The sequence below is a fragment of the Rhinopithecus roxellana genome, chromosome 7 (genome assembly GCF_007565055.1).
Source record: "Rhinopithecus roxellana isolate Shanxi Qingling chromosome 7, ASM756505v1, whole genome shotgun sequence".
NCBI classification, from domain to species: Eukaryota; Metazoa; Chordata; class Mammalia; order Primates; family Cercopithecidae; genus Rhinopithecus; species Rhinopithecus roxellana.
This window is the reverse complement of record NC_044555.1, coordinates 27755941-27773325: the sequence shown is the minus strand read 5'-3', so window position 1 is coordinate 27773325 and position 17385 is coordinate 27755941. Positions and strand designations below refer to the sequence as shown.

Genomic DNA, 17385 nt, shown 5'->3' with positions numbered 1-17385 from the left:
TATTTTTTATACTTCCTATTTCTTTATTGATAGTCTCTGTTTTGTAAAATATTGTCATCATACCTACCTTTACTTCTTTAATCATGGTTTTCTTTAGTTCTTTGAACATACTTATATGGCTAATTTGAAGGTTTTGCTTGTTAAATCTGACATGTGGTTGTATGGGTCATACTTTCCTGTTTCTTTGCATATCTCTTTTGTTGGAAACTGGGCATTTTGGATAATATATTGTAACAATTGTGAGTACTACCCCCTCCACCAGGGTTCTTTATTATTATTTGCTTATTTACTGCTTTAGTAACTGGCTGGATTATTTTATTGAAGGCTATTTCCTCAACCCCCATTCTCACCCTGCAGTACGAAGCCTCTAATGTTGGTCTTCGGGGGTACAAGCTTGTATATGCCCACAGTCACCTTGGGATGACAGTGGTTTTGGTGAGGCTCTCCTTGGCTGTCTCTTTACTTGACCATACCATGCTGTTATGGTCTACTAATTGTTGACTGATTGCTCTTGATTTTTGTTTTGTTTTGTTTTGTTTTTGTTTTTGTTTTTTTGAGATGGGTTTTCACTCTTGTCGCCCAGGCTGGAGTGCAATGGCACGATCTCAGCTGACTGCAACCTGCACCTCCCGAGTTCAAGCAATTCTCCCACCTCAGCCTCCCGAGTAGCTGAGATTACAGGTGCCTGCCACCACGCCCAGCTGCTCTGTTGTTTTAATCATGTCCTGGAACATAAATTGCTCCACAAACTGATCCAATCAAATTAGGGCTCCTTTGAAGATAGTTCCTGAGATCAGTATTTGAGATTTCTTCCAACCCCAAGAGGCTATCTCTTTCCCTGATTCTCTCTGGCATATTAGGCAGCCTAGGCTTGAACTTCTGTACACTCAGTTGCAAATGAAGTCAGTTTTTTTTTTTTTTTTTTTTTTTTTTTTTTTTTTTTTTTTTTTGAGACGGAGTCTCACTCTGTCGCCCGGGCTGGAGTGCAGTGGCCAGATCTCAGCTCACTGCAAGCTCCGCCTCCCGGGTTCACACCATTCTCCTGCCTCAGCCTCCCGAGTAGCTGGGACTACAGGCGCCCGCCACCTCGCCCGGCTAGTTTTTTTGTATTTTTTAGTAGAGACGGGGTTTCACCGTGTTAGCCAGGATGGTCTCGATCTCCTGACCTCGTGATCCGCCTGTCTCGGCCTCCCAAAGTGCTGGGATTACAGGCTTGAGCCACCGCGCCCAGCTTGAAGTCAGTTTTATTGCAGGAGAATTGAAGTCCCCTATTCTATGCCCTGCCTCTCTCCCTGGGAAAAATCTTTGAGCCACAGCTATGGCACAGGGGATGGAGACAAATGGTGAGCTTCCCTCTGAGTGTCAGCCCCAGGTCTCCCAGGTTTACTTCTTCTGGTATAGAACCCCCACCCCACAAGGTAACGCCAGAGCAATCAAGGCTCTGGTATTCTTGGTGGCACAACACCCAAGGCATAGCCTCCATCCCATGAGTTGGGGGCTAGGTGAAAGAAGGGAGCCCCCACCTCTCAGCTACATTTTCCTGTAACGTAGCCTCAGCAAAAGTAGCTGGGAACAGGATAAGATATACCAACATCCTGTTCTTCCCAGGAAGAAAGAAGCTGGGAGCTGGGGTAGAAGGAACCCTGTGTTCTTGGCTACTCTACTCTGGCATGAGATCTGTGCTGGGAGGGAAGATGGAGGAAGTGGTTCTAGATCCAAATACTGCAGACTTTGACTTTACTTTCTGAATTTTAGTAGATTTTCTTGAATAAGTGCTTCTTCATTTGCTGTATGCCCTTACAACCATTTCCAGAGACTTTAAATGGTTGTTTTTTTTTTAATTGAAATAACTTTCACCAGTTTCGCTGGAAAGAGGGTCGTCCACGGAGCTGCTCACACCATTATGCCAGAAGTGGAACTCTATAAGCTTTTTAACATACAGTTTTATTGCTGCTACTCTTAATTGCTCAGAGTGGCCTTATACTTGGATTTCTACTTCCTTAGTAGATTTTAAATCGCTTGAAGGCAGTAGCCTTGACTTTATTCATTATGGAATCATGATAGCCCCTGGTAGCATGTTATATGTTGTGGCACATAAAAGAATGTCAGTCACTGACTGTATTGCTGTCTTTTCAAGTTTACATTTTCAGCTCTTCCTTTGTGACTTAAAGTGCTTAACTGTGTCTTCCTTTTTTCTTACACTCCAGTGCTAGTGTGTTCCCAGAAGAGTGATGCTTCTTTTTTTTAATCTGTCATTGGCCATACTCAGGGAAGTACACTTGAACCGTTAGAAGTTTTAGTCCAAAGCATTTTTATTTACTCTTCACAATATAGGAGCTTTCTTTAACATTCCTAGTAGTATATATATAATTATGACTTTAGGCTACTTATTTGGGATATGGGGACAGGAAGAGAGTGAGAGAGGGATAAAGGGCAGGCAGAAAATTAGTGTGGTCATGTTCTTAAAGGTGGATGTGCCTCACTTGTTCTTTCTTCAGTCAGATATGTCTCATGCTTTTCAACCTTGGCTCTTGATGGCCCTGCCCTCATGACTGATTTTTTCTTTTCTGTTCCTCTCTTATTGGGGATCACGGACTGGTTTTGGCCCCGTGGCTTCCCCACCCTTTGTTTTGGTCGACAGTGGCCATGTGGCCACATCTGAGGCTCCAGTTAGTGCTGTACCACTCATCTGTGGCTTGGGCTTCCTCCTAAGGCTAATGTGGCCTTTCCTAGTCTTTGACATGCTTTGTATTGAAAGATTTGGTAGTACTTTTCTCTCATTACTCTAAGTCATTTGAGAATATTCTTGACAAAAATCATTCAGTTTGCGTGATTTGCTTGCTGCTACTTCTGGGATCTGTGGGACAGTGTTGACTGCCCTCTGGGATGGGTGTGTGTGAACTGTTTTATTCAGTGTTGTTCTTTTTCCCAGGATGCTCCAGGATGAAACGCCATAGGCCTGTCAGCAGCAGTGACAGTTCAGACGAGAGTGAGTAGAACTGGCTGGCAGCTGGTAACCTTTCTATCTATATCCCTTGGGGATTTTTCCTTTCATTTGAGGATAAGCCATTTCATGCTTTTTTCAATGGTTAAAAAATGTTTCTGAGAAGGAAAATTCAGGGCACCATTTTCTTATTTAAATTTCATTAGAGATAGATAAATTAGAAGAATTGGTTGTGTGTGGCATATAACTGTTTTCACTTTTCATTTACGTAAACAAAAGCCAGATCTAGTAATGCTTTAATAGAGCTTCTCTAGAAAGAAGAAAAGTACAAGAGCATAAATTGTAGGCTGATTCTAATTGTAGCTTAGGTACTAAGTGTTTGACTGTGAGTCAGTCATCATTTGTAAAAGGCAGTAACCTTATTAGCAATAGCCTTTGGGGAAGCGCTGAAGGATACACAGATTACTTGCTCCACATTTTTAGTTTTTCCAATTGTTTTTGGAGATACTTTTTCTTCAAGTGGAATATGAATTGTGTTATTGCAGAACATTATGAGGTGTGATTATACCAAATCAGATAATCTCATCCTTAGCATTGTTGAAGCTTTTGCACTGTAGGAGATCATCTATAAATGTCACTAAACTCCATTATGAGGCACTCTTCAGTGCAGTTTGACTGTTTTCTTCAGTGGTATGAGCTCTCTGGTTTCTCTATGATATTTTTCATATTCTCTTGGATGACATTTAGTTTTATGACATTGTTATATTAGTAGCTAATGCGTCTCAGTATTATTTTCTAATTATCTTTTACAGGTCCTTCCACTTCCTTTACTTCTGGCTCAATGTATAGGATCAAGTCAAAAATTCCAAATGAACACAAGAAACCTGCTGAGGTGAGATCATATTCTCGATTTTTAGACTTAAGCTATAGTTTGGATGCTTGTCTCCCAAAACCTCATGTTGAAATTATATCCCAATGTTGGAGGTGCAGGCCTAATGGGAGATGTTTGGATCATGAGAATATATCCCTCATAAATAGATTAATGCCCTCCCAGTGCAGGGGGTAAGTGAGTTTTCACTCCGTTAGTTCCCTTGAGAGCTGGTTGTTAAAAAGAGTCTGGCACCTCCTCCCATTCTCTCTTGTTTCTTCTCTCACCATGTGATCTCCACATATGCTAGCTCCCCTTGGCCTTCCACCATGAGTAGAAGCAGCCTGAAGCCCTTGCCAGCTGCCCAATCTTGAACCTTCCAGCCAGCAGAATCATAAGCTAAAAAACCTCTTTTCTTTATAAATACTTAGCCTCAGGTATTCCTTTATAGCAATACTAAATAAACTAAGACAACTTTTAAAAAGATAGATGGCTGCCTCCTAACTATATACCAACAGTACCCAGAATCTGAAGATGTGAAGAATAAAGAATGTGTCAGTGGGTAGGCTTGTTTTCTGATGAACTTATTTGTTTTCCAAGAAAGATTCCATTTTCTGTCTCCTTTAGGAGAACAAGAATCTTCACACTGTGATTTCATTTTGTGATTTCAATCATCTTCAGACTGTGGTGACACATATTGCTTGGCTTTAGAATATTCCTCCCCTAACCAGGAAGTCAAAGAGAGCCAGACTAGGGGAATTGGGAAGGACCTAGAGATATCCTGGCCTATGATTGGAAAAAGCTAAGTTAGCAGGTGAGGAGAGATAGTACAGAAAGGGATAGGTGAGTAGGACTACATTAAAGATCATATGGGTCATGATCTGTGAAGCTGTGATGGGTCCTTACAGCCTTTGGATCACTGCTGGCCCAGAACGAATAGGTCAATCCTTATGAGGCTGGTCATCTTTTCCACAAAAGGCAGCAAAGTGCCAGGGTTCCCCTTCAACTTGATAATGGTTTAGTGAATCCTACAGACTTTCCTCTGTGATAATTAAATGATGATAAAATGACCTTGTGTATCTTCACTTCTACTATGAGTAGACTTCCTTAGCTGTAAAAGAACAGAAAATATATTAGTTATGTATTGCTGCATTACAAATTATCACAAAATTCGTGTCTTAAAGCAGCACACACTTATATCTCAGTTTCTGTGGGTCAGTAATCTGGGCATGGTGTGACTAGATTCTTTGTTCAGGATCTTTCAAAGCTGAAATCACTGTGGAAAATGGGATGTGTTCTCATCTGGAGGCTTGCCTAGGGAAGAATTTGCCACCAAGCTCATGTTGTAGGCAGAATTTGTCTCCTTGGAGCTGAAGGACTGAGGTTTCTGTTTTCCTTCTTGCTTTTGGCAGAGAGCACTCTCAGTTTCTAAAGGCCACTTGTAGTTCCTTGCCACATGGCCTTTTCCATAGATCCTTTCACAACATGGCAGCATACTTATTCAGAGCCAACAAGGAGAGTCTTTCCCTCCAGTCAGCTAAGATGGAGTGTTACATAACATAATATAATCATGGGAGTGGCATCCCCATCACATTATCTATATAATGTGACCTAATCAAAGGAATGACATCTCATCATGTTTGCCATATTCTGTTGTTTAGAAGTAAGTCATAGGTCCCACTGCCTTAATAGAAAGGGAGTGACTCTTTGTGGGTTACTTTTGGGTGTGTCCAGCAGAGAGCATTTCTCTCTTCCTTGGAGGTCACTTTTCATTTCTTTTGCCAGGGATTTTTCTGGGTACAAGAGAAGTAAAAGTTTATTTATATATGTCCATGTCATACAGAAAAACTTAGGGAATATAACACACATAAACAGGAGTGGAAGAAATTTCCCATCTGCCTAGAGGAGACTTTGACTACAGAATGGTGAGAAAGAAACCTTGCTACCTACCCTTTTAGGAGGACGGCTGGTCCTAGGACATAAGGCAATTCAAGGGCTTTGGGTTTTGAGGCCTACTGCCTCCCAGGCAGTGGTAATAGTAGTCTTTTTGTTGCAAGGGATAGGGGACCTGGGCTGCTGAAAGCAAATTTTTTTCATTTATATTTAGTATTCTGTTATAAAAAGGAAAACCTCATGATATTGTAGGACAAAACTAGCCTTTGCATTAGAAGAGCTTGATCCCATGTTCTGCTTTGCTGGCTTATTTCATCTCTTTGAAATAATTTGTCAGTATAACATGGACATTATCATACCTATCTCTCATAGCTACCATTTATTGAAGTTTTATGTGCCAAAAGCTTTACATTAGTTTCCCAAATTTAAACAATTATGAGACTCTCCTTGGATGCCTGTTTAAAATAATGATTCCAGACTTACCCCACCCTGTGACACTACTGAACTAGTATTTCCAAGAAAGGTGCCTAGGATCTGGATTTTAAAAAGTGACTCAGGTGATTTTTATAATCAAGCACATCAGGGAAGTAATATACTCCTGTTCTATTCCTCCAGTAACACTATAAAGTAGGTACTTTCCAGTTTTTTGTTTGTTTTGTTTGTTTTTTTGTTTTGCAGGTGATGAGGCTCAGAGAAATTTATTTGCCCAGGGTCATTTGAAAAAGCAGAACTGATATTCAAGTTTTTATTCATGCTGAATCTTGTTTTATTAACCCGTATGCATTGGGCATATTATGTAGGGTACAATAACTGTATAGTAAACATTTGTTGAAACTTTGGCAGTTAAGAAATATGGGACAGCACCAGTGTTTTCTCATGAGTAGTGATAATCAAAGTTTCCATAATGAAGTGGGAATAAAACTCAAGAATAGAGAGAACAAACCTGGAATTGAACAGGGGCTGGGAACCCAGGCAGCAAGAAGAATATAGTAGGAACCCTTGGTAAAAGAAGAGACGTAAAAGTAAGTGGGAATTGGCAAAGGTGACAAGCACACACTACTCACAGGTGAGTCTGAAAGCAGCCTTTGAGGAATCATATGGAACCACTGTGAATTCTTTCTTCCTCTTTGGCTCCTGAAACTGAAGCAATATTGCCATTGGCTGCTTTTTATTTTTTTAATTAATTAATTTATTTATTTAGATTCGGAATCTTGCTCTGTCGCTCAGGCTAGAGTGCAGTGGTGCAATCACGGCTCACTGCAACCTCCACCTCCCAGGTTCAAGCGATTTTCCTGCCTCAGCCTCCCAAGTAGCTGGGAGTACAGGCACCTGCCACTGCGCCCGGCTAATTTTTGTATTTTTAGTAGAGACGGGGTTTCACCATCTTGGCCAGGCTGTCCTTGAACTCCTGACCTCGTGATCCACCCGACTTGGCCTCCCAAAGTGCTGGGATTACAGACGTGAGCCACTGCGCCCAGCCGCCATTGACTGCTTTTTTCAAAGTGTCAGTTTATGCCCTATTTCTGATAGCGTATCACTTTTCTCTCAATTTCTGATTTTCCTGGCCCTACTTGCTGCACCTGTTTGCTTCAAACAATTGTTTTAAGGTTCACTTAAGAAATACGACATATTTGTACGCTTCTTTCTTTATTTCTGATGTTCCCATTTTTCTTTTTTGTTCATTTGTTTCTGTTTGAAGAATTTCCTTTAGCTATTAGGATAGGTCTGCTGGTGATAAATTCTCTTAGTTTTCCTTCATCTGAGGATGTCTTGATTTCTCCTTCATTCTTGAAGGATATTTTCACTTGATATAGATTTCTGGTTTGACAGTACTTTCCTTTCAGCACTTGAAAAATATACTACTTCCTTCTGGCCTCCATGGTTTCTGATGAGAAATCTGCCCTGAACCATTCAAATAGGTTGTTCTCCTCTAGGTAGTCATTTCTTTCCCAGTTGTTTTTGAGATTTTTCTTTGTCTTTAGTTTTTTAAAGTTAGATTATGATGTACCTGGGCATGGATTTCTTTTGGCTTATCCTCTTTGGGCTTTAATCAGCTTCTTGAATCTGTAGATTTATGTCTTCCACTAAGTTTGGGAAATTTTCAGCCATTATTTCTTCAAATATTTTTCAACTCCACCTTCTTTTTCCCCTCCTTTTGGGGCTTCAGTTACATGCATGGTAGACCTTTTGTTATTTTCCCACAGGACCCTCAGGCACTCTTCTTTTTTTTTTTTTTCAGTGTATATTCTGTTGAACAGATTGAATAATTTCTCTTGTTCATTGGTTCTGTCTTCTGTTCATTAATTCCATTCATTGGTTGAGCCTATCTTACGAGTTTGTTATTTCAGTAATTGCATCCTAAAATTCTATCCTAAAATTTCCATTTGGTTATTCTTATATATTCCATTTCTTCACTGAGACTTTGTGTTTTTTGTTTCAAAAGTGTTTGTAATTTCTTGTCGAAACGTTTTTATCATGGATGTTTTAAAATCCTTGTCAGATAATTCTAACATCTGTGTGATCTCAGTGTTGATGCCTGTTGATTGTCTCTTCTCATTCCCAGTTCTTAGTATGATGAGTGATTTTCAGTTGTATCCTGGACTTTTTCAGTATTATGTCATTAGACACTGAGTCTTATTTAAATCTTCTGTTTTAGTAGTCCTCCACTATAACCAGACCAGTGGGGAAGAGGGCTGCTGACTCTCTACTACCTGTTGAATTCCTAAGCTCCCCATCCTAGCTCTTTATTTCTCTGGGAAGCAGGACTGGGGAGTCTCTACTGCTTCACAGATGTGGAAATTCCCACCACCTTGTTGCCCCCAATGATGATGGAGGATATGGTGGTAGTGAAGGTACCACCTTATTGATGGGTGATAGTGACAGCCTAGGCTCCCTACCCAGTCTGCAAACATCACATTGAGGAGGAGAGGTGCCTCATTATTGCTGGGAGGGGGTGAACATCGGGACCTCTCAGGTGGTGTACATTGACACCGCAATAATCACCCTTTTTTAAAAACCATTTTTAACATATTTTCTTGAAATATAATTCTCGTACCATACAATTCACCCATTTTAAGTGTATAATTCAGTGGGTTTTAGTATGTTCAGAGTTGTGTAACCCATTACAATAATAATTTAGAACATTTTCATCACCTCAGAAAGAAACCCCTTACCCATTAGCAGTAATTCCCCATCTCCCTACCTGCAACCCCTGGCAACCACTAATTTACCTTCCTTCTCTATGGATTTCCCTGTTCTAGACATTTCATATAAATGGAATCATACAACACGTGCCCTTTGCGTCTGGCTTCTTTCACTGAACATAGTGTTTTCACCTCTCATGTTGTAGCATGTATTCGTCTGTCCATCCGTCTGTCTTTCCTTCCTTCTTCCTTTATTTATTTATTTTTTTTCTTTTTTTGACAAAGTTTCACTCTTGTTGCCCAGGCTGGAGTGCAATAGCGCGATCTCGGCTCACCGCAACCTCCACCTCCTACGTTCGAGCGATTCTCCTGCCTCAGCCTCCTGAGTAGCTGGGATTACAAGCATGCACCACCACACCTGGCTAATTTTGTATTTTTAGTAGAGACGGAGTTTCTCCATGTTGGTCAGGCTGGTCTTGAACTCCCGACCTCAGGTGATCCACCTGCCTCGGCCTCCCAGAGTGCTGGGATTACAGGCATGAGCCACCATGCCTAGACACTTCATTTCTTTTTATGACTGAATGATACTACATTTTATCAGTACACTTTTTTTTATCTGTTCATCAGTTAGTGGACATTTGGGTTGTTTCCACTTATGGGGTATTATGGGTAATTCTGCTTTGAACATTCAGGTACAAGTTTTTGTGTTGACGTGCATTTTCAGTTGTCTTGACTACACACATAGGAGTGGAATTGTTGGGTCATATAGTAACTCTACTTAACCATTTAACTATTTAAAGAACTACGAGGCTGTTTTCCAAAGGGGCTCATCATTTTTCAGTCATACCAGCAATATTTGAGAGTGTTTGAAATTTGTTATTGCTGTAACAGAGACTTCAACTTCTTCTAGTGACCCTGTTTTTGTCTCTCCTCGTGGCTCAAGGTCTCTTTGTGCTTGTCCTCATAGGAATTTTGTCTCTTGCAGCTCTCCCAAGCTGTTAGCCAATGTTATTATCCCTGGAGGCTTTAGCATAGTAGAGGGTATGGGGGAGGGGAAGCATTCACTAATCTTCTCATTAACTCTTTCTTAGTCTTTAGGGTGCATAGTGGTCCTGTTTCTGGGGGTGGAAGTGGTGGTGGGGAAGGTAGTCTTCAGGTAGAGCCTTTTTGCCCCTGCCCCCGATTCCCTCATTGGCCTGTAGCAGGTATCTTCTGATGTTCTCAGCCTTTGTCCTTGAGGTTCTCGCTCCTGTAGATTACCTTTTTGCCCCTTAGGTAACACAGGGAGGCTGAGGCTGGAGGCTTTTCCCTTCTCCCAGCAGTGATGAAACTGCACCATTGCCCTCACTTGATACCCTTCCCCTGCAGATGAAGCCTTTTGTTTGGTAAGGGAACCAGGGTACTAAGCACCAAGTACCCAGACAGCACCGCTCTGGTGCTTTCTCCAGGTACCGCGCCCCCCCCCCCCCCAGCTTCCCTGTGTGAACGGAATTGAGTTCCTGAAGAAAAAGCTTGCAAGCTGTTGGGACCCCCCCCCCAATAACTACAGCCCCCAGGAACTTCATATTCTTGTATCAGTCCCCACGCAGCATCCAACGATTCAAAATTTCTAGTTTAATGTTCCTGCTGTGGCTTCTGCCACAGGTAACCAAATGCCCTGCCCTGTGTCTCCCTGCAGGCACCTGTCTCTCTGAATTGGCTATTTGTGCTGTGATTCATTTCTCTGATGGGTTCATGAAAATTTGTTAATTTGCTGCCTGTCCTGCCATTTGCTTCTTATAAAAACGGGAGATTGTTTTGTTTTGTTTTCTGACTACAGATCTGAGACAAAACCAGAATTCTTGAGCCTTATGATTTTACTGGGAATTAGTCACTGACGTGCAATATAAATTATCCTTTTTGCAGAGGATTAATTGGCTGCATTAAAAGATACATATTTTTCTTTGGTATTTAGTGTATCAGTGAGATTCTTGTGCAAGTCTCCCTCTAATTTATCCCGTAGAGAAGAGTTTCCTAGGGATATGTGAATCCCCTGTATGGTTCAGGGGCTTTGTGTACCTTCTGGAAATTGTGTACAGATTTTTAAGGGTATGTTCTTTGTTATTTTTTTTTCTGAGATAGTAGCCTTATCTGATTCTTAAAAGGGCCCATACTTTAAAGTTGTTGTTGTTTTTTTTAATCCCTAGAAAAAGTACATAGTAACTGACTGAGTGCCGTGGCTCATACCTATAATCCCAGCACTTTGGGAGACTATTAAAAAGTCTTCCATTTGTTATCAGAAGCTAGGATATTTTCGACTACTAGTCTGGTGTGTAAAACATATCAACCTATCTTAAAACATTGACTGCATATCATCTGTAGGCCTGGAGTCTCGTTATTATCCAAGACTTTCATAGCAACAGAATGAAAGCTCATATATTTTAATTCAATGGAGAGCACTACATACTCTCTAGTAAAGCCTGTTTATATCATTGTACCTATATTTCTAACAAGCTTAATTATTTGGTTTTCTGACCTACAGCAGATAAAAAGCACTGAGCTACAAGTGCATACTTATTACACAAAAGGGGACATTGAGGGAAGGAAGAATAATTTGCAAAACAGCCTTCAGATGTTATTTCTTGTGCTAAAATTGCTCAGATCTCTAAATCAGACTTTGTTGCTCCCCATTCTCCATTACATCTCTGTTTGATATGGGGGAAAGGGAATAATCCAACTTAAGCAACCCAAAGGTGCATTGCTTTATGGTAACTGATGTTGCAGTTGGTGTTAGCCTATAGCCATCAAAATGTTCTGTTTATTCTTTATAAGAAACCTGAGAGTTACTTTAAACTATTTGAAAAATATTTCCATGGGTTTTAAAGTTTTAAATTTAGAAATTGAATAAGCTTTTTGATTCATTGAAAAAAATCAATGTGGGATGCAATGTCTTGACAATACAAGAACAGAGTTTTTAAGGGTTTTAGGCACAGTGTTCTTTGCTAAGTTTTCTCTACTATTGATTCTTCTGGATAACCTGACAACTTTTTGCCTAAAGATTGTATAATTATAATTAATTCATTTTGCTTAAATATAATTACCAGTTTGTGGCTGTTTTATGCTTTTGGGGTGACATGTCAGTTTGTGGTCAGTTATGTATAGCTTCAGATTTCAGTGACTGAATCAAACTTGATCAGTCTCTCTGCTTTATTCACATGGACCAGACAGTGTTCCTCTTTGTGTCATACAGGAAGTTAATGTTTTGACTTTTCCTATGAAAAATGTCACACAAATGTTCAGAGGAGCTGTGCTTTAAAAAATCACCAACCGAGAGATGTTAATGAGAGCAATAAAAGTCAGAGTTGTCTGCAAAGGGCATTTTCATTTTGTGGCTCTGGCAGGTTGAGCATTGATGTTCTAATTGAATTCATAAGTGAGGCCTCCTTTGTTTCTGCAAGCATCTGACAGGCCAGATGTGCACACAGTGTTGGGCTTGGCATAGCTTCTGGACTGTATGTTAGCCAGTGAATCCCCTCTTTGACCATAAATGAACAGTTATCTGGTAAGTACAAAGCCTTTTTGTTTCAGGAACTTTTGGGAAAACTACCAGTGCATGTAAAATAGACACACTGTTAAGAACTTGTAAAACTTTTCAACTTCATTACCTAGAAAGGTCAGGGTCAGCATCTAGGTCCCTCCTTCATTATCTTTAATTTAACAACAAATGGCTATGTTTTATTTTGTGAAGTTTCTACATTACCTTGTGGCCTTTGGAGTGTTGGTTAAAGTTCTTGATGGGGCTCTTGCTTGGGAACTGTGTCTTTGGGAGCCAAACCATGCACACTTTAACTGAGCTGTGAACTCATATCTCTCTTACCCCATCAACAATTACTTTGTGGACTATGGAGAAGAACTCAGTTATATACTTGTTTCTGATTTTAGAAGGAATGCTATGATGATGATAATAAAATAACACCATCTAGCATTTATTTAGAAATTACTATGAGCTCCATACTGTGCTAAGTCCTTTATACAGGTTCACCCATTTAATCTTTGCAACAACCCCTATGAGGTGAGTGTTATTATCCCCATTTTATAGATAAATTGAGACTCAGAATTTGGATAACTTGCTGAAAGCTACCCAGTAGTGAAACCAGTATACCCATCCAGGTGGTCTGTCCCAGACCCATATTCCTTTAAGATTTATTTATTTATGAGATGGAGTCTCGCTCTGTTGCCCAGGCTGGAGTGCAGTGGTGTGATCTCAGCTCACTGCAAGCTCCACCTCCTGGGTTCACGCCATTCTCCTGCCTCAGCCTCCCAAGTAGCTGGGACTACAGGGGCCCGCCACCACGCCCGGCGAATTTTTGGTATTTTTAGTAGAGACGTGGTTTCACCGTGTTAACCAGAATGGTCTCGATCTCCTGACCTCATGATCCACCCGCCTTGGCCTCCCAAAGTGCTGGGATTACAGGCGTGAGCCACCATGCGCAGCCTAAGATTTTTTAATTATATAAAATATTTGCCTGCTTCAAACTTCACACTGTAAAACAAAATATATTGAGAGATCCAGCTAGATTCAGCTCATCTATTTTGGTAACTTTTCTCTAAGTCTCTTTCCCCTCCCTGTTTTCTCCTCACTCTGCAGAGTTAATCTTTTTGTTAAGTTTTTGGTTTATTCTTTTATTGTGTCTTTATGAAAATATATACAAATATATATGTATATGTGTGCCACTTTCTATACATAAAATTCTCCTCACTAATCAGGATTTGCTGTAGTTATTTTGTTTTCAGTTCAAAAACTTTAAAAATGCCTTTTCTTATCAAAAGCAGGTTAATGAGACCAGTCTGGTAAATATGTTTTATATCACTTTGCACATATCTTCTGCCTGAGTACTGAACTGACTTTCCCATCCCCTCAGCATTTTATGTTCTGTCTCATGCTTGAGATGTTTGACTTCCATAGCAAGATAAGGCAGCCTCTCACACTCTGCCTTAAGTAAAAATGCTTCTCTAGAAAACTTACATCTGATGCTCTTTAATCTGGCTAGCTTGTAAAATTGAAATCAGGCTTATCACATGCCTGCTGTTTTTCTCTAAAGGAGAAGGGAAAATTATAATAGTCATTGGATTTAGTTTTCATTTGCTTAAGAAAAACAGGTATGAATTGGATGGTGGTATCCCAGACCTTCATGGAGGTTTGAGTACTTTTTTTTTTTTTTTTTTTTTTTTTTTTTTTTTTTTTTTTTTTTGAGACAGAGTCTCACTCTGTTGCCCAGGCTGGAGTGGAGTGACACGATCTTGGCTCACTGCAGCCTCCGCCTCCCGGGTTCAAGCAATTCTCCTGCCTCAGCCTCCCGAGTAGCTGGGACTACAGGCATGCGCCACCACGCCTGGCTAATTTTTGTGTTTTTAGTAGAGATGAGGTTTCACCATGTTGGCCAGGATGGTCTTGATCTCCTGACCTTGCGATCCACCCGCTTCGGCCGCCCAAAGTGCTGGGATTACAGGCATGAGCCACCACGCCCGGCCAGGTTTGAGTATTTCTGAATCCATAGACAAGGACCACATTTCATTGGCTTCTGCTTTTGTATACCTTTGTCTATAGCCTTCAAGTTACTCTTCTGTTTGATAAACATGTGTATTAGTTTTCTAGGGCTATAATAACAAATTAACACAAATGAGGTAGCTTAAAACAGTAGGAATTTATTCTTTCACAGTATGAAGGCCAAAAGTAAAAAATCAGCCAGTCTGTGCTCCCTCCATAGGTTTTAAGTGAGATTCTTTCTTTGCCTCTTCCAGCTTTTGGTGGATGTCAGCATTCATTGATTTGTGGATCAATAAATCACTCTAATCTCTGCCTCCATGATCACACTACCTCCTCCTCTTCCATCTCAAATCTCCCTCCACCTTTCTCTTATAAGGACACTTGTCATTCGACTTAGAGCCCACTTGGATATTCCAGAATGATATCTTCACCTGAAGATCTTAACTTAATTACATCTGCAAAGACCCTTTTTCCAAATAAGGTAATATCCATAGTTTCTGGGAACTAGGATGTGGACATATCTTTTTGGAGGCCACCATTCAATCCACTGCAATATGTTTTCGGGTTAGGAAGCTATGTAGAGCAGATTTCATAAGCAGTTATGTCAAGTATGAAGATACGGCTTATGTTTTGTAATCAGTTGATATATTTTGTAGACTTTCACTTGGAAAATAATGAAATATTTTAGGATGTTGACAAACACTTTCCAGATCTAAGGAAGGATTTCTCACAGCACCATCTTTCCCAAAGATAGTAGTTTAGCAAATTGGCAATTGCCACAACTATTTAACCACTGCCTCATTAAAGGCACTCTAAGGCCAGGCACTGTGCCTCACGCCTGTAATCCCAGCACTTTGAGAGGCCAAGGCGGGCAGATCACTTGAGCTCAGGAGTTTGAGACCAGCCTGGGCAACCTGTCGAAATCCTGCCTCTACAAAAATTACAAAAAAAAAAAAAATTACAAAAATTAGCCAGGCATGGTGGTATGTGTCTGTAGTCCCAGCTACTCGGGAGGCTGAGGTGGTAGGATCGCTTGAGCCCCGGAGGCAGAGGTTGCAGTGAGCCAAAATTACACCATCGCACTCCAGCCCAGGTAACATAGTGATACCCTATCTCAAAAAAATAAAATAAAATTCTGGAACAGAAAGACATTAGGGAGAAAAATAGTGAAAATTTGAATGAAGTCTATACATTAATTAATAGTATTATAGCAGTGCTACTTTCCTGGTTTAGGTAATTGAACTCTGGTTATATAAAGTGTAAACAATTAGAGGAAACTAAGTGAAGGATATATGGAAATGTACTATTTGATAACTTTTATTTAAGTCTACAATTATTTCTAAATAAATTTAAAATGAGGTGATGCCCAAATTATTAACTATCAGTGGAACTTGTTGCTTAATTTAAGAGAGTTAAGGATTGTTTTATACAGACTGTTTTGAGTAACCTGTATTGTTGATTTAAATTTAGAGAACCCAAGAAAATAATTCAGGAAGGACTCCATTACCCTTTATTAAATCCCAAATAAGCTGGCTTCCTTGTCAGTACTTCAAATCTTTCCAAACAGAAGTTGATCTGGCCATTTAGGAAGTTAGAGATGTTTCTCTTGTTGGAAGTAGAGTGGTTGGGGATGGCCTTTTTAAAAGGAGAACATTGAATGATATCAGTTGCATAGTGATGGTCTTCTCAAGATATGTGCAATATCTTTCCAGGTATTCCGGAAGGACCTCATCAGTGCCATGAAACTTCCAGATTCTCACCACATTAATCCTGATAGCTATTACCTCTTTGCTGATACATGGAAGGAAGAATGGGAAAAGGGAGTCCAGGTACCAGCCAGTCCAGACACTGTTCCACAGCCTTCTCTCAGGTATTTGCATGCTTGCACCTTTGACTTAGGGAATGAATGCTCTCATGTTTATCTGTCTGCTGCTTGGGGAGAAACTTAGAGTGGCTAATTATGCATTTATAGTACAAAGTCACATACCATCTTCACCAATTCACTCAGACCAGTAGCAGATTTTACCAGGCTATAATAGGCCAGTAGTTAAAGTCAGGCTCATGTATTTAGTGACATAGTGTGTGCCCATTATTCATAGGATAAAACCATTTGACGTCAAATCTGAAATTATGATAAAATTTTGGAGACAAGAATTTCCAACAGTCAGTAGCATTTATTAGTCTTCTGAGAGAAACAGAATTACATAATGCCTGTCTTAGTCTGTTTACTGTTGTTATAACAATACCTAAGTCTGTATTATTTATTTATTTATTTATTTAGAGACAGAGTCTTGCTCTGTCACCCAGGCTGGAGTGCAGTGGCACCATCTTGGTTCACTGCAACCTCTGCCTCCCAGGTTCAAGAGATTCTCCTGCCTCACCCTCCCAAGTAGTTGGAATTACAGGCATGTGCCACCATGCCCAGCTAATTTTTTTGGTATTTTTTTTGGTAGAGACAGGGTTTCACCATGCTGGCCAGGCTGTTCTTGAACTCCTGACTTCATGATCTGCCTGCCTTGGCCTCCCAAAGTGCTGGGATTACAGGCGTGAGCCACCGCACCTGGCCGAGTGTGTATAAATTATAAAGAAGTATTTGACTCACAGTTCTAAAGACTGAGAATTCCAAGGGCTTGGCAGCAGCTTCTGACAAGAGCTTTTATACTGTGCTTTTATATGTTTATATATATTATATACTTTGACACATTCAAAGTATAGAAACACCTGTGGGAAGTTATATATAAAAAACATATATATAACATATATATGTTTATAATATATAATACATATAACACATAACATATTTGTATATTATATATTATATATAACATAATATATGACATATATAACTTATATATAAACTTATGTATTATATATAACATATATTATATATAATATAGGGCCTTAAAGTAATAGTATCTATAAATAGAGGATCAAAAACATAGAGTAATGGTACCTATAAACAGAGGGCCAAAAACATAGAGTTTGTAAAATGCATAAACCCAAATAAAAG

The 17385-nt window shown here is 40.0% G+C and overlaps 1 protein-coding gene across 2 annotated transcripts in view; it reads left to right on the top strand.

Moving 5' to 3' along the window:
* The window catches only part of JADE3 (jade family PHD finger 3), a 152084-nt gene that overhangs the window by 72033 nt on the left and 62666 nt on the right, over positions 1-17385 (top strand). For both annotated transcript variants that reach the window (XM_030934771.1, XM_030934772.1), the window contains 3 exons: positions 2933-2989; positions 3757-3836; positions 16088-16245. In XM_030934771.1, coding sequence (XP_030790631.1) covers positions 2944-2989; positions 3757-3836; positions 16088-16245 — 284 coding nt within the window. In that variant the 5' untranslated portion in view covers positions 2933-2943. The remainder of the gene's footprint in view (positions 1-2932; positions 2990-3756; positions 3837-16087; positions 16246-17385) is intronic.